At 36.7% G+C, this 20,586-nt stretch overlaps 1 protein-coding gene across 11 annotated transcripts in view; it reads left to right on the forward strand.

The window, feature by feature from the left end:
* Positions 1-20,586, forward strand: part of TMTC2 (transmembrane O-mannosyltransferase targeting cadherins 2) — a 234,089-nt gene that overhangs the window by 171,676 nt on the left and 41,827 nt on the right. For all 11 annotated transcript variants that reach the window (XR_010362153.1, XM_064419624.1, XM_064419632.1 and 8 more), the window contains 2 exons: positions 5,845-5,966; positions 19,383-19,464. Coding sequence is in view for 10 of the 11 variants with exons in the window: in XM_064419624.1 (XP_064275694.1) it covers positions 5,845-5,966; positions 19,383-19,464 (204 nt within the window). In the remaining variant the exon portion in view is untranslated. The remainder of the gene's footprint in view (positions 1-5,844; positions 5,967-19,382; positions 19,465-20,586) is intronic.

The raw sequence follows: 20,586 nt of genomic DNA on the forward strand, positions 1-20,586 counted from the left end.
TTACAGCATGTTTGGTTTTTTTTTATTTTCCCAGGTTTCCAGATTTTCTTAGTTTTAGCTCTTTGGATTATTGATATATATTTTAATGTGAAATGCTTTCGTTTTCTCAGGTAGTAGTCTGAAAAATGTGATTCTAAGGATGAAGTGCTTTTTTGTTTTAAACAGGCAGGGTTTTATATGAAAATAAGTATAATCATAGGATTTGCAGACCAAAAATATAGTCCAATACTGAAAATGAACTACAGGGATCCCAGTTAGGCATGATACTAATAGAAAGTGCTTGTATTAATAGAATTTTAAAGAAACCTATACTGGCATGAAAATGAAATTACCTATCTTGTGTGAGCTCCATGCCTCTATTTCTGTCAGTATACTGCTTTCACTAGAAGCCTTTGTACAGCAGGAAACAGCTGTGCAATGTCCATACTGTTCCATGCTCAAACTGGTGTTATTTTGTCCTTAATTTATATCTGTTTTCTACTATAGGTATTTTCCTTCAAAAGTAGCTTAGTGGTCTAATTACATCAGACAAGGCTTTGCTTCAGCTAATTAAGGCCTATAAGAATTTGTTCAGACAAAGTAAATGTGGATTGACTCCCATCCGTCAAAAACCCTGATAAAATACAATACATTCCTTGGAATCTTAAAGGGGATTAGTCTGTAAAAGGGAAAAAAAATGACCCACAATATGCTGAGTCTACGCAGAACTTGATGCTCAGTACGTTCACATGCTTCAGCTGTTTCAGGGAAGATGTGCTTGCACTGCATATTTAGAACCAAAACTGTTAATCTGTTGCAGTATATCTTATACATCAGTATAGTATAGCATCAAACTGTGCTTCCAGATTTATTATGTTATTTTATGCACTGGTACCAAAGGGAAGAAAGAGGGAAGTCATATATCTAGAGAGGTGCATTTTTATGGTAAGCACATCTGCAGCCTTAATTTGTCCAAGAAAGCTGCATGGTTGCAGTATCAAAGCACAAACTCCTTGTGGTATTGTGACACACAGGGACACAGACCTGTCCATCATTGTCCAATTTTTTTATACTCCCAATTAAAAGAAATTATATAAAAATTAAATTGAAATCCTGATGTTAGAGATTTTTATTTTTGAAGGGCATCTCCATCTTCCTTTGTGTTTTGATGTCTGGTGTCTCGTCCATGTCAAATTTCATGTTCTCAATATTAGTTTTACTACCCCAAAATCTGAGGGACAGATAATTAGCATCTATAAGGATGATGCAAGGCAAATTTACCCTACGTTGTCTCCTTTATGGAGATGATTTTTTCAGTTGTCTTTTCAGCAATCTTATTTGGGGTCCTAGAAGGAGGGCCACTGGAGGGACATATCTTCTTAATCTGAAAGTATGGGTTCCTTACACCAGTGGAAATACAATGCTTTTACATCCACAGTTCTATTGTACTTTCTGATTAGAAAGTCTGGCATGCTCCCTACCGGGATATGGCCTTTGCTTGGTATGAGTAATTGCATCTGAAACAGAGAAATCATGAAATCAACAGATGAGATGTTAAGCTAGAACCATGTAACATACATTAATGTAAATGCTACCCAATTTTGCTTTTTAATAATATGTGGCATGTATTGGAAAATCTTGTGTTCTATTTTAAAATTTATTTTTCTTGCAAACACATTTCATTTAATTATCAAGTAAAATATTAGCCTTTGGGGAAAGTGGCTGCTAGCAAGCTAATCTTTTCGTAGCATTATTATTTAATATAAATATTTCATGTTTATTGCGATTGTTATGGGGTTTTAGTTATTATCAATTATATGTTAATTATTGCTAAGGCTATGTTAATCAAATATATTTAATTATAAATAATATCCTGGCATGATTTTAGTGGGGAGTTTTTGGCTAGATTTTTTGGTTTTGTTTGTGGTTTTTTTTTGTTTGTTTGTTTTTTTAGGTTTTTTTTTGGTGGGATTTTGTTTAATTTTATTTTGAAGGATGATTTTTAAATTCCAAAGATTCTGAGGAAATATGGGAAAATACTATTGGTCAATAGTCGTTTTGTAAGTAGTCTATCTTTGTGGCAAATAAAATCCACTTGAGTATAGGGATTTTAATTTTGGTGGTGAAAATCTAGCTAAAATTATCCTGTTTCTAATTTCTTTGAAAGTATTAATAGAAATGTTAATGAACTTAGTATGCACTTCTTTAAATGGTGTTTCAGTTTCATATTAATGTTTTTCTTGCACTACATTAGTAAATGAGAATTACAGTTTAATAATATATGAGCTTTCTAGTAGAGTAAGACAAGAAATGGGTTCATAAAACTCAGAAAATATTAACTGAACTAACCTCTGTGAAGCAGGAAACAGTTTTGAAATACTGATTGGTCCCATTTTACTCCAGTTGTCTACTGAATTTATTGCCACCACTCATTGTGCAGGCAATGCTGCACATGTCTGTGTTTATACAGATTAGGGACTGGCAATAACTGACCATTTATAGCTTAAGGTTTTCACTGCCATTAATTTCTTTCTCTGTCATTGTTACCGCTGTTGAACTTTACAGATCTGACAAGTTTTATTAATAAAGTGTCTGTGTGTTATCTTTCAGACTTTCAGCGTGAGATTTGAAAGATTTTGTAGAAGAAGTAATTGTTAAAGTAAATATAGAAATCTGCTTACATGTCTGTCAGGGTTGGTGCTGTGACCACTGCCCTGTGGAGACTGGTTCAGTGTCCAACCACCCCCTGGGTGAAGAACCTATTCCTGATATCCTACCTAAACACAACTTCAGGCCATTCCCTCAGGTCCTGTCGCTGGTCACCAGAGAGATCAGTGCCTGCCCATCCTTTTGCCCTCTAAATGAAGTCATTGCTGCCATGAGGACTCAGTCTCCTCCAGGCTGAACAGTCCAGATGACCTCAGCTGCTCCTCATACGGCTTCCCCTCAAGGCTCTTCACCATCCTCATTGTTCTCTGCTGGACACTCTGTAATAGTTAAAGATCTTTCTCCTAACATGGCACCCAAACCTGCCCCCAGCACTCCAGGTGAGGCCACCCCAGTGCAGACCAGAGTGGGACCATCCCATCCCTTTCCCAGCTGGTGATGCTGTGCCTGATACCCCCCAGGACAGGGTTGGCCCTCCTGGCTGCCAGGGCACTGCTGGCTTCTGTTCAACTTGCCATTGACCAGGACCCTTTATGCAGCACTGCTTTCCAGCCTTTCATTCCCCAATCTGTCCATGGTTGCCTCATCCCAGGTGAAGAATCTGGCGTTTGCCCTTTGTCAGCTTCGTATGGTTGGTGATCTCCCATCTCTCTGGTTTGTTGAAGGTCTCTCTGCAGAGCCTCCCTGCCTTCAAGAAACTCAGCAGCTTCTCCCAGTTTTCCTGTCTGAGGTTCATGGGAATACAGTTTTTTTCTTTACTGTTTGATATTTAGATTGACATAGTGTAGCTTTGTTTCTAGCTCCCCCACACTCAGAAATGTCCTCAAAGTTTTAGGAGGTTAGTTTGTGAAATAGTTGAGCTCTTAAAACCTATTAAAAATAGAATTTCCAAGTACTCCAAAGTTTTTAATCTTTCTTGTATCAGAATCCATCATGAAAAATAGATGAGAACCTTGGATCCATTTGGTATTTGGCAGTGCGTTCAGACTTTACTACCCACAGATAATAGCTCTATCACTTATGGCTGCTTACATTACTCTTAAAGCATCTTGTTGTTAATTACTTGAAACTCTGCCAAGCTGTAACAGGTTGGGGTGGAATTTTCCACTTGAAGAAAAGAAAAGGACTATATGGATTCCTCATTTCCTGCATGCTAATGAAGCAGGGGCCTGTGGGAAAAATAGTATGCCAGCAAGTAATTAAACATTCTGCATTAAAGCATGCAGCTAGGGAGAAGAGTTGAGGGGAGCATATAGCTTGACTTCTGGCTTCTTCCATCCTTTCAACACTTAATGACTTGGTTTTGAGAAGATAAAGTATATTGTTGTATCACTTATTTGTGAGTGCTGACATAGTGAAAAGATCACATGTGATGTCACTGTCACTGAATTTGATATTCCTCTTCTTTGAGGGTTTCTTACCTACCTGTTTGGATTTTTTTTATAATTTAGCCTGGGCTTTTTTGCAGTGAATTGTTGTGGTTTTGGCCCTAAACAGCAGCAGAATTACTTAAGTGCTTCTGTGTGTGTTGTCAGATATCTAGACCAGTGTTTGAGTATGAAATGCTATGTAGATCTTTGGTTTAGAACAAGTACAGTTTTTTCCAAACAGGGATGCAAGCCTCTAAATACAGCAAGCTTGTTTGAAAAAAGTCTGTTTGTTGCTAACAATCATGCTGGTTTCCCTTAACCTTGGCTTAGATGACCTCTGTCTCTACATCATGCTCATTTTATTGGTGGACTGCAGTTTGGTCATTTTGCATGCACCATGCCCTAACTCCTGAAACTCTAAACTGATGCGCCACATTTTGCCTGGGATCCTTCTCCTCTGGTGACAAAGACAAAAAAAAATCTGACTTGGCCTTGTCCAATTTTCTTTTATGAAGAAAATCTTCCATAGCCTCTCTAAATATTGAAGGTAAAGAGATAAAAGTAGCTCCCATGCTATGAGCTCTTTATCCTCTTTTGGAATCTTTTTTCTTCAAGTATTGGGGGTGTGGTAGTTGGCTTCAATCTTAATTAAAGAACTTTGGTTCCTCTGTCACCCTGGTACCTTCAGTTATCAATTTCCATGTAATGCAGAACTGGGGGCTATGACTCACTTGGAGACAGCCCTAGCTGATCTTTAGTTGGGTCAGGTGTAGTCTCTTGATCCTCCAGTCGTAGCATTTGATAACCTCTGACTTCATAATTTTTGGAAGATACTTAGTCATTTATTAGAAATGGACCAGCTGCTGGGATGATAAAATCCTGAATCTTCAAGTGGCATTTTCAGGCTGTCATTGACCCAGGCAAGGACACATTAATATCCAGAGTCCTTGTGAAAGAGTTGTGTAAGTGCAGAGTGTTAATCTGAAAGCTGTTATTCTTCACCACTACGTACTTGCTTCATATTGATTGTTTCCAACCTTTGAGAAATTTGTTTCCTTCTTGAAGATAAGAGACTTTCTTGCTGTGCGTGCAAAACTTTCTCAGAAACTTCATGACTGCAATTACTTAACACTAATATATAATATATATAAAAACATATAACATCCCATTCATATATTGTTCTTCAACATTCCCTGCCTCAGCCTCTCATTGTAAAGGATTTCACCTTGAAAAATGTCCAATTTCAGCCATTTTGTATGTGTCTTCATAAGATTAGCAATTTTAAACTAATGGATGCTATGTTTTAATTTAAACAAGTTGTGGCAGATGACCTAATATAACTACATTCAGGGATTAGGTTTTTAATGTCTTGTGCCTCCCATCAGTTCAGGACTGTTTTCTTAAACTTCCGTAGTTTTTGTTTCTTGAGTTATTATGATTAAACACAAACATTTTCCATGTTCTCCCTGCTATTCCATGCTTTGCAATGTAGAGCAATGGAAAATAAGTAGCTTTTCTAAAGTAGAAGGGGTAAGATTTCTGTTACTTTGAGACTTTTAACTAAAGCTTAGCAGGTGGTGCTCTCTCTGACAGTTCTTTTCCAACAACAGTTTTCACCTCACCTGTGCTATTTCAGCCCTAATAAGGCTTTAACTTAATCTCCTCACTCAAGTTTCTCCAAGGCTTTTTGTGTGTGGGTATGGTTGCAAGTGTTCAAATCACTTCACCTTTTCCTAGATCTCTGCACATTTAAAATATAGAGGTAAAGAAATTATGGAAACCTTGAGAAATTTTTGGCATTCTCACTAGCATTTGTTTGACCCTGCAGGAGAAGCCTATATGAGAATGAGCCGGCTGCCTGAAGCAGAGCACTGGTATGTGGAGTCACTGCGATCCAAGAGCGACCACATCCCAGCCCACCTCACCTATGGAAAGCTACTGGCTCTGACGGTGAGTTTATCAGCACTCCTGAAGAGTGGTCTCAGGTGTTTTCACCAGGTTAGGTAAAGGAATGGGAAGGCTTTGCCCTGAAAATTGCTTATTGCCTTGTTTGTCACACTGATTCAGTTATTCCTTTTAATTAAGGACTTTGACAGCATTGGCTTTTTGTGTTGTGTTTTTTTTTTTCTGAGACACTGCATCTATTTTTGAGGTAGTACCAGCTCTGTGCTGGAAAAGAAAAAAAAGTTGTAATGGCACAGGAACTTTTTAATGCACAGTAAGGAGTTCTCTTGATAAAGCCTTTATTATAAGTTCTTTGGATGACAAGTAATGGAATTAATTAAGATATTCAGTGTTTGACTCAGGGCTGTTAGAGCAGCCTATGGCTAGGTGTCACCTATACTTTGTGAATAACATCTCATGCTTTGAATTTACTTTAGGTGTTTCTCTTTGAGCATGTGAAAGGAGCTACTCAACTATTAAGAGCTAGTTCTAAAAAATCAGAGTTGGACTTCTTTATTTCTGTAAAATTTACTTAATTTTTGACTGCGGGTGTGCTTGTAGCTCCATCTAAACTAATGCTGTGTCATAGTTATAGCAAAGTGCCAGTCCCTCCTTGATGTTCACACATTTTGAAGATGAAGTGGATTTCTATTTTATTAATTCAAATAATTCTGTTTTAAAACTGTCTTTCATTTGTTTTTCATTTCTCTTTCCGGTTTTTCTTTCATTTTTATCTATTCTACATTTGCTTTCCTTGTTTACCTTAGTGGGTTCATATTTGCTTTCTGTGCTCTACTGATACACCTCTGTATGGTTCTTGAGTCCTTATGCCACAGTCTGAACATTCTTCCACTGAAAGTTCCTCAGCTATTCACCTGGCGATAAGCTTTTGCTGTGGTCTTGATTGTGCTGTACAGTCTTAAAGCAAAAAAATGTCTTTTATAGTGGAAAACAATACAGTGGAATCCAACATGATTAATTTCAGGAGATCCATTACTGTTAAAAGTATCTGAATTTGGAAAAGAGGAAGGAATCACAAGTTTTCTGTATGAGTAACAGGTGACAACATAGTTTGAAAGACTTAAAAATTGGTCTGTGTTACCATGTAATGTTAAATGCAGAGTTTTATTAAAAGTTGCCTAAAAGGGAAGGTTTTAACTTGTAATGGAAGTCTAGGTGGTAGTGTCATATCCCCACTGCCTGTCAGTCCAGTCAGTCCACATCCTGTAAAGGCTTTTTTTTTTTTAACAACTCCCAGTTACTGTTAAAATTTCTGGGATATTGACAAATATATGTACCCACTGTTTACCTTCTAGAATACAACTACAAATAGGTTGTTCAGGAAGATTTCCTTATTTATATTTATCCTGCTTTTCTAGCAGATGTCTTTGTGTATTGCACCTAAGAATAATAGCAGAAAGTCAGTGTTATTGGCTTCTCCTTAGGAGATCTTTGACACAAAAGTGCTAATTTATTGGAATTGCTGTGGGGAGGTGTTGTGGTTTAGGAATAGTATTTCCCAATTTAGTATTTCCCACTGTAACACTCCACACGCTGCTCTCTCACTACTCCCTCTCCCTTCTGCTGCAGCAGGCTGTAGAGTGGAATTGGAGGCACAAAAGGTAAAGATCATGGGCTGAAACAAGAACAATTTACTGCAAACAGTAATAAAACTAGAAAACAAATAGTAAGAGCAATAATATTAATAACAAAGTGTTCCAGAGAGGGGAACGATTCACATGGGGATGCTCACAACTGAGAAACTCCCGGCAATACCCAACTGTGCCACCATGCTCCTCGATCCAGAAGTGACCCCGTTCCCCCTTTCCTGGATGGGGAGGTGGTATAGAACCTCTGGGTCCTGGCCATGCCCCCTCCTGGATACTGCAAAAATTAACCCTGTTCTGGCCAGGAAAGGAAGTAAAGAGTTTTCTTAAATCCAACTTTTTTTGTTTGGTTGGTTTTTTGTTGCACACACACCCCTACCCCAGTAGCTCTCTGGTTAATTTTTTCGATTGCTGAGTGTGTGAAATATGATGTCTGTTTCCCAGAATCACTGTTTTGCAGTGATTCTGGGAAACAAGGTCTCACAGTTTTCTTCAAAATAACAAAATCCCCAAATCCCAGAAGTGTACAAACATTGCGAGCCACTACTTGATATTTTGTCTCCTCATTATGAAAGTGCAGATATAGGATTAAAATTTGGTGTTATTATCCCAACTTTTAGAAGGAAGCAATGAAAAATCTGCATGAGTCCTTATAGTAGAATTGAACTGTTTGCATTTCTCTGGGGATATAAATGGAAGATATGTGTGGTGTGGATTGTTCCTTGAGCATCTCAGCTGTATTTGTGGAAGAACAGGTCTCTTGATGGAGAAAAACTGTATATGGCTTCAAACACTGAATACTGCACTGTGATAGGAGATAAAATACCTTTCCTTTCTCAACACACACTTGCTTTCCTATACTTGCTCTGTGCCATAATTGTAGCCTGTTCCGCTCACATTTGTTATTATCTCTTGACACTTTTGTCTTTATTACTGTTGCTTCTCATATTCATGGCAATATGTACAGACAGGGTTGATGTCCATTCTATTGACAGCAGTATAAGCTGAAAAGATGGTGCTGATATCCTGTTGACTTTCAGGATTTCATAAACATATATCAAGGAACATTATGATGACAAAGTATTTACAGATGACACAATATTTTTCCGATGGTTACTCCATTAATGAAAAATGAAGTTCCCTTGTCTTTGATCTATTGGAAATTGGCATTAATTCCAATTAGTTCTTTGAGCTACAGATCTGAAAAAATATTCAACACAAAAATGGATGAAGAGATTTGGCAGTAAAATATGTGATTTTTGTCTCCATTTTGGTCATTTAATCAGTTTTGCAGGTTACTGTCTGCTCAGTAATTCACAAAAGGAATTTTGTCTAGTTTCTGGTGTACTGACCTGTCCTAGTATTAGTTCCCATCACAAATACATAATTGCTGTAACTGACATGCTTCCTGGAAGTCTTCATAAACTTCCTTGGGATTCAGATTAGAGCTGTTCCTTTTGGCATAGGTATTGCAGCCCAATCCTAACTTGAGCTACCACTGTGATTTATTCTTCTGTTAAATTTTGCTACCTGGATTAATGATCATTTTCTCACAGCCTGTAAATTTAGGAAAGAGAAAAGCATATGTCGGTTAGTTTTTGGATGTTAGAGCGGTGTTAGAGGCTCCTTTGCTGTCTTCTGTTGGAATCAAACCTTTGAACTTTTTACAAACCTGTTTCTGAATATAGGTACTGAGACAAAACTGTTAATAACACTTCTCTGTGTCTCTTTTCTAGGGGAGAAATGTGAGATCGCTGATGTAGTGTAGTGGATGTAGGTACTAATATAGATAGGAAATTTCTCTGTCAGTGAAATTGGGGGTGTAAGGGAGGAGAGGAGGTAATTTCTAGACAAATTCCTAAATTCCAGCCAAAGGCAATTCTAATATAAAACCACCTAGTAGTAAAGTCAGACCTGTAAAGTTCACAAATTCAGCTATGTTTTACTTTCTTCCTTTGATTCCAATGAAGTGACTTAATTTCAACCTCAGCTTTTTTGCCTTCTCAAGTCTGTTGCCAGTATTAATGCTTAATGCAAGCAGCATCACGTAGAATCAGAGAGTCATTTAGGCTGGAAAAGATACAAATAATGCCCAAAAGGACTTGGGCATGCTACTGTATATGCAGGAAAAGCAGACCAGCTTAAGAGCTTCAGAGGAACAGCTAATGAATTTACAGTCTTGTTACCTAATATCATAAGTTACAAGAATTTCCTAGCTTCTGTATTAGTTCATGCTATGTGTTTATATCTAAGAATTACAGCTCACTAAGCTACAATTTTCTTGAAAATATGTTAGGACAGCATAATTTATTGTTGAAAATCAGGATTAGTAGCTCAGTTACTAGAATAATTGGAAAATAGCCAGGGTATTTTTTTGTCCCTTTTTATATTTTCAAAATGACATGTAGGTATTTAGAACTGTAGTGCTTTAGCATTATGTGCTTTTCATACCTGTAACTTGTTAAACTGCTTAAACAGTGAGGAATTTATTTTTCAGTGTGACATGGTAGTTAACATATCCAATCTTCTGGTAGCTTCATACCACATCATCTGCGCCTCATCCCTTGCTTAGGTAGTTTATTTCTGCATTACAAAGAACAGCATAATTTTTTGAAAGATTTAAAAATTTCAAGGCTCTCAGCTTTAGGATAAAAATGAGTCTGTCAAAAATGACAGTGCCAGGTGATGCCTTGAGCATGAATTGTAATTTGTTTTCTATTATATGAGGAGACCTTCTAGAAGAGAAGTCGTTGGCTGTCTTGCTAAAAAAATAATTTGCAAGTAAGGCTTTTAATTTTTTTTCTTCCTCTCACTTTAGTAGTCTTAAAGACAGGACTAAGAAACCCTCTCTCCTAATGTCTGGCCTCTGCCATCAATCAGAGGCTTGTTGTTACAGTAGTATGCTAGTCGGAGAAGCTTTATTTCAATTACAAATAAATGTTTTTAAGTTTTGTCTGTTTTGAGTGAAGTTGAGCCCACAAATGAGCCTGCATAGTTTGCAGAAGTGGCTCTAACTGCTAAAGTACTTAGGGTCAGCCTCATATTTAGCATGTCACATCTAGGAATTACAGGCTTTGCTATATTTCTCTGGAAGAAAATGCACAGTATTTTCTTGCATTTTACATGGCTCCACACAGTGCTGTTAATCTCCTATTTTTGACTGGCTTGGAAAATCACCCAAAATGCTGTAAGAAAAATTTACTTGCTGCTGGAGCTCCAACTATTAAATTCAGCAATAATCATCCTAGAAGATTCCCTGTAATATAAAATACTTTATTTTAAAATGTTTTCTTTGAATGGGGATTGGGAAAAGGCAATCATAGACATGGAGACAGGCAGTATTTTGAATTAATATAAAATAACACGATTGTGACAATCATGTATCAACATTGAAGTTTAGTACTTTTCTTAAGTTTTGAGATAATTGCTCCTCAGTGAGTGGCCACATTTTTCCTGCAGTTGATTGTTGCTTATGCTTCTGACAAAGAGAAGGCCAGTGAGATATCCTGCCATTTTTGGTTAGTTGTGAAATTACTCAGAGTGTTGCTATCAATACCCTACTGTATTCAATAATTGGTGTAGTGCTTGACTGTCATCTCAAAATAAATATAAAGAAATGAAAATGTAGAAATAAATGGAAGATAGGAAAAAAAGAAAAGAATGGGACAGCAGGGAGGAAGGAGAATGGTGTAGATGAATAGACTAATTCAACATTTACAGTTCCTGTAATTACTTGCTGCTGGTTTTTCAGCACAGAAAGGAAATTTGCATTCCTGTTGGAAAAATCTGTCATATTGTCATCTTTAATGTCACTGGTTCATTGCTGCTTTTTTTTCTGTCCTCCTAGATTTATACAAATGGGAAGAAAGCAGAAATGAGGGAGAACAGTCATGATGTCAAAAGAATTGTGACTGTCTTCAAGACATAGCAATTGAAATGCTCTGTTAAATCTAGTCATGATCTTTTATAACAGTTTCTTCTTTTAGTAATTAACTCCTTTAAAGCAAACAAAAATATTTTCAGTAATACTTAGGGGGCCAGTAAATGCCTACACATAGAGAAATCTTTAGTGAAAAGGCATTTTCTGAACAGGTCAATTTAATTAGATCAGCAAAGCTCTTAGGTATTTCATTTTGGGAAACTATATCCCTTGGCTGTTACTACTGCTTCTAGGATGATTTTTTTTAAAATGAAAATTGGATATTTCAGTTAAAGTCACAGCATGACAGTATAAAAATGACATTGAATCCATGAGAACGCCTTACCTGAGAAATCAAGTTAAGCCAAGTAATAGCCACTACTGCTTTTCTATCTTGTATTCAGTTTGTTTTTAGAGCCTGGTATGGACACTATGAGCTTTCTTGACACTTGAAATCTCTTGAGGGTTAAAATTATGTGTGCACAGTTTGTATTCAGTTCTGAGTTCACAAAATGTGAGTTGTTTTCATTTTTGTTTCCACCTTACATTCACTTGTAGCGGCTAGAAGGAAGAGGTTTCCCTCTTCAGTGGGGAAAATCAGGTTAACAGACTTCAGAACTATGAACTCTTTTTAAAGGTTTGGTTATCTGGTGTATCTGAAGCTTTAACACATCCAGTCTGAATGACAGGATTTCCGATCTACAGAAATTTCAATAGCTGACATCTATTGAGCTCGTATTTCTTCAGAGGCTGGCTGCGTGCCAGAAGTATTGCATCCATAGATATACTTTCCAGTCCCCTTAGGACATGTGTTAGGCTGCATGCCAGCTGTAATAGAATTAATTGTAAAACAGAATATTTTGATTTAAATATACCATATCTGTCTAGATCATAAATGACTCTGGAACAGGTATTTAGGCACGTAACCCCTCACTAACCTCCTTTAGGGATCTCATCTTCGGTATCATGTTTCTAACTTCCTGTAGACAGGAAAGAGGGAGCCCTAAACTTCTCACTTTACTCAACATAAATTTAAAGCTTGTTGCAGAGAACATCACTGACACAGAATGAACTGCTTTCATGAAAAAATCAGAGGCTGCTTTGGGTTTGGAAGCAACCTTAAAAATCATCTGGTTGTAACCCACCAAAAGAGAGATCTTTTTTGTTTTATTACATGGTTGAATAAAGCTGCTGCAGTTACTCAGTGCATAGCATGTGAAAATACTGAATTTATGTTCTACTGAGGGACCAATGAAATATAAGTAGATATTAATACATTTCTTTATCAGAAAATATAAAATGTGGTTTAAGACTGAAAGAAAAGAAAGGGACTAACCTGGAAATTTACTTCACATTTCATTACATATTTTTGATGCAAAATGGTCAAAGCTTAATGACTGAAGTGAATATTTCAATAGGGGTCTAGACGGTAAATAAATCACAAGGGTATAGAATGAAATCAGATCTCAAAAGTTTACTTAAGACTTTACACAAGATTTCTTAGTTCCAATGGTGATGCAATGAGGTGAATTCCTTCTAGACTTCAAGTTACTCCAAAGTAAACACTAAAAATAGATACACTGTTTAAAAATACGACCAATCAAAAAACCCCACCTCAACAGAACAACTGAATAAAATGTCCTCCAAGGGAAAAAAAATTTCTGTATTGTTTTGAATACTTTAATAGAACAAGAATTATTTTGGTGATAGGAGACACATAAACCAAGAAAATGGATGTCAAATAGCTTTTATATATTGATTAATTTGATATGTAATACTTGAAGAAAATATCACCTTAATAGTGTCTCAATCATGCCCCAAGCCATAAAGTTTTGAGCTGTGCTTTGATTTCTTTGCTTTTTTTTTTCTCTGTGTCAGTTAATATGCAGTCATGTCACATTCCAAAATGCTTAAGGTCCAGTAGATTCCCACCAAAGTCAATGGACACTGCTTCAATCTCAACCCTCTGGTTATCATGCCTTCAATTGTCACTGACGATGTATACTCAAAAAAAACAGTTTATGTTACAATTCTCTTAATTAACCTTGGTTCACAGAAGAATCACACTGACTTAGTAGTGTCTCAGTGAAGCTAGTAGATGGATTTTTACTCAACAAAAATCTACATGTGTTTGAAGGTGGGCTAATGTTATATATTAAGATGGAAGTAAGCCACTAAAGGTGCAAATAGAAGATGAAACTAAAAGAAGAGGTTGGATGTTATTGATTCTACCAAGGTTTATTTTCAAAAAACGGCTAGGTTATGTACTGGGTTACACATGCAGTATGCAGTGTACTGGATTGTGCATGTGAGGGCCCTGGTCTAGTGAGAGGACTAGAAAAGAGAATGTTAGTTGTGACCTCAGTGTCCCAGTTACGTGGATGTGTCACACTGGACAATAATGAGAAAAATTGTTCCACATTTATTCTAAAAATAAATGGTGAATTACTTTGAATTGGTAGATAAAGATTTATAGTCTAATTTCCTCCAGAGTAGTCCAGTTCATGTTCCCATATGCTGAGATGGCTTCTCTGCCATATTTGGTTGTTATTATTTTATTTTAATAAAGATGAGATGAAAAGGCAGGATTTGTCTCCTTAATGCAGTATAGAAACTGAGATAAATTTTAGACCTTTGATGTTAATAAACCATGTCCTGTATATTTCAGTTGGTCTAGTATTTCACATGCAAATTATGGCACAAGATATTTATATTATAATTCAGACTGAAGAGGGGAGAGTTGTAGAAATAACAGCAAAATGAAGGAAAAAAGAAGAATCCTTTTAGCTACTAAATGCTAGATATTAAAGTTGTTTTTGAACTACTAATATTTAGACCTGGCGTGGAGAGCTTGCCTGTGTCAATGACATAGTTGTAAGGTGCAACTGTATAGTTCCTGTTTCATTAGTCCAGCTAAGTAAGTTTTTGAAGAATTTATTATTCATTTACTCAGTATCACACCATTTAAGCAGTGTTTTTCCTCACAACTTTTGTGAAGCAAAAGGAACTGGTTATGAAACAGGGTATGCAGGTCTGCAATAACTTAAAGAAATATGGAAAGGAAGTCACTGATTCAGTTCAGACTTTTTTGCTATCACTGAATAGTCTGTGACTTTCAAGTGTTCTAGAGAGGAAGAAAAAAAAACATGTAACATAATACTTGTTTTTCTCTGTGCACACATTCAGTGTGCACATTTTAATCAAACTTCCATTAATAAATCTTTTCATAATTCAATCTGTTTTATTAAAAATGTGAATGCTTGCCAAAAAAAAAAAGTAACAGATGTGGAGAGTGACAGTCAACTGCATTTGTAGCATAAATTAAGTTCTTTATGCAATCACATTATTACCAGTTAAAGCTGGTAAAACTATATTGAAGAATAAAGTCTGTGTCCTACTGGTGAAACCCTCCTAAGTTTTGAAGAATGATGACTATTTATGTTGTATAACGTTGGTTCAAATTGCAGGGACCACCTAATTTGTTGAACCACCTTACTGGTTGCCGCTGTGTCATCATAGTTTCCACAGGAGGGTTATTCAGAGCTGCTCAGCTGTATTAGTCTTTCCCAGTTTTACTACCATTGCAGAGTCCCTGGGCCTCCAGCAGCCTGAAGTACAACAGCTGCCTCAACACAAATTTGGCACAGTTAATGAGAAAAGTGAGGAAAAAAAATTTGGGTGGATATTGAAATGCTAGTTTTGTCCTCAGCTTTTTAATATTCTAAGGATAAATACAGTCTTCTACTAATTAATGAACTGCCCTTAGCTGGCTTTCTTTCAGTTGTTCTGGTGATCTTAACAGTCTTTTATATTTCATTTGTACGAAAGCTGTATGTCTGACCATATTAGCAAGCACTGATACATTGTTTTGGTCTCTAGGGAAGAAGCAACCAACACAACAAAAAACCTCTTGCGGTCAACTGCAGAGAACTGGTCTTAAAAATCAAGCTCCTGAAATTGTATTTAAACAATTAACAGTTTCTCTTCCAAAACTGCAAGCACCCAGCCATTCTGATTTAGAGTCTGTGTGATTTGTGGAGAGTGATGTATTTCTGAAAGCCAGGACAACTTAAGTGTTAGGTTATAAGAGCCCTGTATTACTTACCTGCACTTGAATTTTTTTTTTTTTTTTTAATTTTTAATTTGTTGGTGTTGCTGGAAGATGATAAACAGGGGCAATTCATCTATATTTGGGCAGGGGAGAGGGGGATTGGTGTTTTCTTTATTAATGGAAAACTCCAGGAAGCTTGTCCTCATTATATGCTCTAGGTCCAGATCCAGTAAGGCAAATATCAGCCAGCATTCCAAATCAATTATTAAAGTGTCTTCATCACATCCAAGTTCTTTTCTTCAGCAAGGAGATTGGCATTGATTGTTTTACGATTCAGTCTTGTTAGTCTCTGCACTGAAAAGCCATATGTATGCCAGTGTGTCTGTGCAGAGGATCTCCATTAGGGCTTGGGCTGGGACCACCCACTCATTTCTCCAGAGCACAGCAGTAGCTGCCACAGAGCACCTTTCCATTAGCTATTGACCTGGACTGAATGTAAACTGGTGACCAAGAGCAGAAAGGTATTTTGTATCCCATTATTAATCCTCAGGGCTGTCAAGAATTTTCATTAAAATGTATTAATAACTTCTTTATCTTCAAATAAGTCTGCTATCATAATGTCTGCCATTGTAAACTTAGGTTTTTTTGCTTTGTAAAATTGACAGAGCATGTCATTGTGCATATATGACTGCAAACCCTGCTGCTAGAAATTGGGAGGTTACCAGTGGCTCTCAATTCCTGCCTTTGTATGGGTCAATACATGTAACACTGAGCATGCACACCAAATGCCTTCCTGCCCCAAATCAGTATTTTTCAGCTGTTTAAACAATTATTTGGATTTTATTTAAAAGTTATAGTTTTATTCCCTTACACCATCTGTTTTATTTAACACTGGCAACATACAGTGGGAAAGGGTCAATGACAGTATTGTTGTCAAGTAAACTACACAATGTCTGCATTCTCTTGGGTAGTTAAGATGTATTTGGATTGGATAATTGAAAAAAGTTGATAAATAATAAATTTTAATTGTGAAATAGCCTGATTCTGTCAAGTGGTTGTATCTTACGTATTTTGACACAGAGTAATGTGTATTAAATCCATGCTGAGGTATTGACATATTAGTAGCAGACTGCATTAAAGAGGACATTTTGGCTGGTGTGATGCAAGGTTCCTCACAATGCCAGTCTGCAAGAGACCACTTTTATTAATTTTTTTAAATAGTTTTTGACAAATGTGGATAAATGAAAGTGATGGCCAACGTGAACAAATGGAGCTTTTGCTGATTGTTTTTAATCTGATAACTATGTCTTGATTGATATAATGAAACTTTTTCTCCCCTTTATCTGTGAAATGACCATTTGAGCCTGTAAATAGCACAGTTCTTTTGATGTTATGTGTGCTGGCACCTGTCATCATTGTGTATTGTAGGTCTCCTGACTAGCCTGAACTTGAGTGCAGTATGCCATTTGGAAAGTGCCAAAAGGAGTAGAGCAGTCATGTATTTTTGGTGACTCCAGTAAATAAAAATTAATCATGTTTGACAAATGTTTGTGGCCTTATAGTTCTGTAGGTAGAAGCTACAATTTTGTGACTGTATTCAATGAACTGTGCTTTGATGTTCTAGAAATAGAGTGAAACTGGCTAAAACTAATTATGTCGGTCTGTTAAAAAAGGCAATTATGCAAAATCTGTAGATGTTCATTCTGTCAGTATTAATGATACATATGCTTAGTGCTTTTCCCAGACCACAACTGCCAGCCTTAGAGTTAAATGTGCAAAATTGAGCGTTCAATTATCACCTCACCCTGACAGTTGCTCTAATTGATGGGAGTTTTTTCCTTGATTTTTTTTTGTTTTGTTCTTAACTATAGTTACATGCTATTTTAAAAGATTGTGATATATATATATATATTTGTCTTTACTGCACTAGTAAAAGAGGAAAAATCAGTCTGGGTTATGTGTCATAGTGTCATACAGTTTTTTGTTTTGGGCTTTTTGTTTGTGGGTTTGTTGTGTTGCTGTTTGTGGTTTGGGTTTTTATATAAAGCAGGATGAGCCACTGCAATATAAGATAGTAATGTAATTGCACCATTGCACTAGCATGTAATTGCACCATTTGATTGATAGGAACCTTGTGCCATGTGGATTTGGCTTTAAGGAATATGGGTTTACCAAATAAAGTTCCCTAAATAAGACGCCTGAATTCTTACCCCAATGAACATTCATTCTGTGAAACTAGAATCCTGTACATGGTAATCCTGCTTGTATCTCTGCCAGGATGCTTTCTTGAAACGTGACCTCTTTGTTGGTTTTGGTGGAACCTGGTCTTCGTATAGTCTTCATATAGAGCTGCACAACTTCCTTCACTCTATTTTATTGTCTCAAAGACCCCTGAGGGAAATACTGAGAATCTAAAGCAGCTGTAATCATGAACAGATCTCATTATTATTCCTATGTTAACTTGTGGGATAGTGCAGGATGTGTGCCATGTCTGTTTCCAGACCACAAAACTTGAGAAAGCCTATATAGCTGTATCTGTGAAATCACACTCAAGGCAACTTGAGAGGGGCAGACCACAGTGCCTTTCTTCTGCAGGGGTTAAGCTTAACTGCTCTTTATTCTGCAGGCTGCCTATTTTATAGCACAAACCACAGCAGCTAACTTCATGGGGATAGGGATAAACAGGTCACAGGTGTCTTACTGAATATGTGATAGTGATTTGTGTTTGAGTATCAGACTAGACTAATCCAATATCACTGTTTTTTCAGGAATAATGACCACTAATGGATCTCTTCTGGCACTTCTATACCATAATGGAACTATAGTGATTTGGTGATTCCAGTGATAAGGAAATCTCTGTCTAGAAAATGTCTATTCTTTTTACCATCAGTTCTGTTAGGCTTTGGTTTGGTTGGTTTTGGGGCTTTCTTTTCCCTGACCAGTTGTCATACCTTTGACCATGGTCTTTTAAAATTACCATTTCTATTACAGCTGTTTTATGGTTTTCAGAATTGATTTCTGATAAAATCTGACTTCCCACATTAAAATCAGAAATACGATTTTTTTTTTTTACTTTCCACATTAAACCCTAAAATATTTTCTATTTATGTACTTTCATTTGTGGTAACTTTACCTTTGGCTGTGTATATAGTGTTATTTAGGATGCAAGGAAAAGAAATGGAGCTGCATCAGGGGACATTCAGAATGGATATTAGGCAGAGGTTTTTTTGCTGCAAAGGTCACTGGGAAGTGGTTACAGCAGCCAGCCTGTCAGAGCTCAAGAAGTATCTGGAAAGCACTTGGTCACATGGTTTTAGGTAGTTCTGTGAGGATCAGGGAATGGCAGTGAATGATATTTATGGGTCCTTTCCAACATGAGAACTTCTAGGATTCTATGATTTCATAGAACCATAACATACTTTCCCTCCCCCAGCCCCCACCAACTTTTTTTTTAGGAGCATGACTTAAGCTCTGTCCTAGTTTCTCTCTGCTTTTAGCTTGGGTAAGGGTAATGCTTGTCCTGAAAAGGAGCATGGAACTGATATTCATCCCAATGCCCTTTACGATACTTACTGCAAAATGTTTCTACCACTTCCTTACTTATTGCGCATTGATGATGTTGGATACATTTCTTCCTCAGTCTGGACATCTGCACCATAAAGTAGCTGACCACAAAACTTACTGTAGCATTTAAACATTTTTATTTATTTATGTTAAAGTCTAGTGATAATAGTGGTTGTTTTTCTGCAGTGTCTGGAATCTGGAAATTTTAACTGTGCAGGATTGCTCCAGGGTGACACACTGTTAAAATAATTTCACCCCCCTTTTTTTTATTTTATTTTTAGGGACGCAAGAGTGAGGCAGAGAAGTACTTCATGAAGGCTATTCAGCTGGATCCTACCAAAGGAAACTGCTACATGCATTATGGTATGTTTCAGATAGATAGAATTTCAATGTATTCCAGGCGTGCTCTTAATCTCTCCAAGTGATTAAAGATTTGAGAAGTTCTACTGGCAAAATATCTTCTTTAAAAGGAAAGAAATTAATCTATCATATATTACTTTTTTACCATTTTTCTATCATTATAGAGGGAGAGGTGAAGATTTTCATATTTTGCATAGCTTTCCTCCTATGGAATCTCGGTATTGCTGCCTCTCTGGGAAAGAACAAAGGTGGCTATTGCCATATGTCAAAATTTCATGGCCTGGAATATTATTGTTAACAGTTTTGGCCTGACTTCACTGATTGTTGGTGGGTGGGCAACCAGAAGTTTTACTCTAGTGTGTGTGAGTTCTATATATTGAAGTGTCTTACAGGCCTTACATCTACCTCCTTCCCACCTCCTTCTTGGCTTGAAATGGCTAAGAATTACAGAAGCTTTTGACAAGTTGGCTGTATCTTTCCTTTTAGGCTATGCATGTAGCATAAAGCACACAGTTAATTTGAAGGTATATTTGTAACTTTGGATTGTTTTTGCTAGATGTGTAAAAAACACTTCCAGATGTGTTTAGTTTCAGGGAACCAAAATTATTTATCTTTATGGCCTAATTCTTACTGTATTTTAAAGCTGATAAGGGACAAATCTTAAAATACAAGCTACGTTGTGCCAAGTGGAACATAGAAAGCAGTAAGTTTCATCTTTGTTTAGGAAGAAGGTAGGGAACTACACAGCACACTATATGTGTGTGTATATATATATGTAGATCTTTGTATATTATTTTCGTTTTCTCTTCTGGTTCTTACTGGTAAAATAAATAAAAATGAGTGGGTAAGAGGGAAAATCAATCTCACATAATAACCATGTTTTCACTCTGTGATAACTTTGTCTGAATTGTTCGTATGCTGTGTCTGTTTGGTCCTATGCAGTATGAAATTCTGTATGTTAGATTCCTAGAATCAGCCTTTGGACTTGGAATATTTTACTGTGTTTAACTTAATGTAGCCCAGTATTGCATTATTTTGCATTATGAAACATTGCAGTTCAAAGCCTTGTCTCCTCTTTATGCCTGTACAAGTAAAGATGATAGGGATATTTGTGCATATAAACCC

The sequence above is a fragment of the Passer domesticus genome, chromosome 5 (genome assembly GCF_036417665.1).
Source record: "Passer domesticus isolate bPasDom1 chromosome 5, bPasDom1.hap1, whole genome shotgun sequence".
NCBI lineage: Eukaryota > Metazoa > Chordata > Aves > Passeriformes > Passeridae > Passer > Passer domesticus.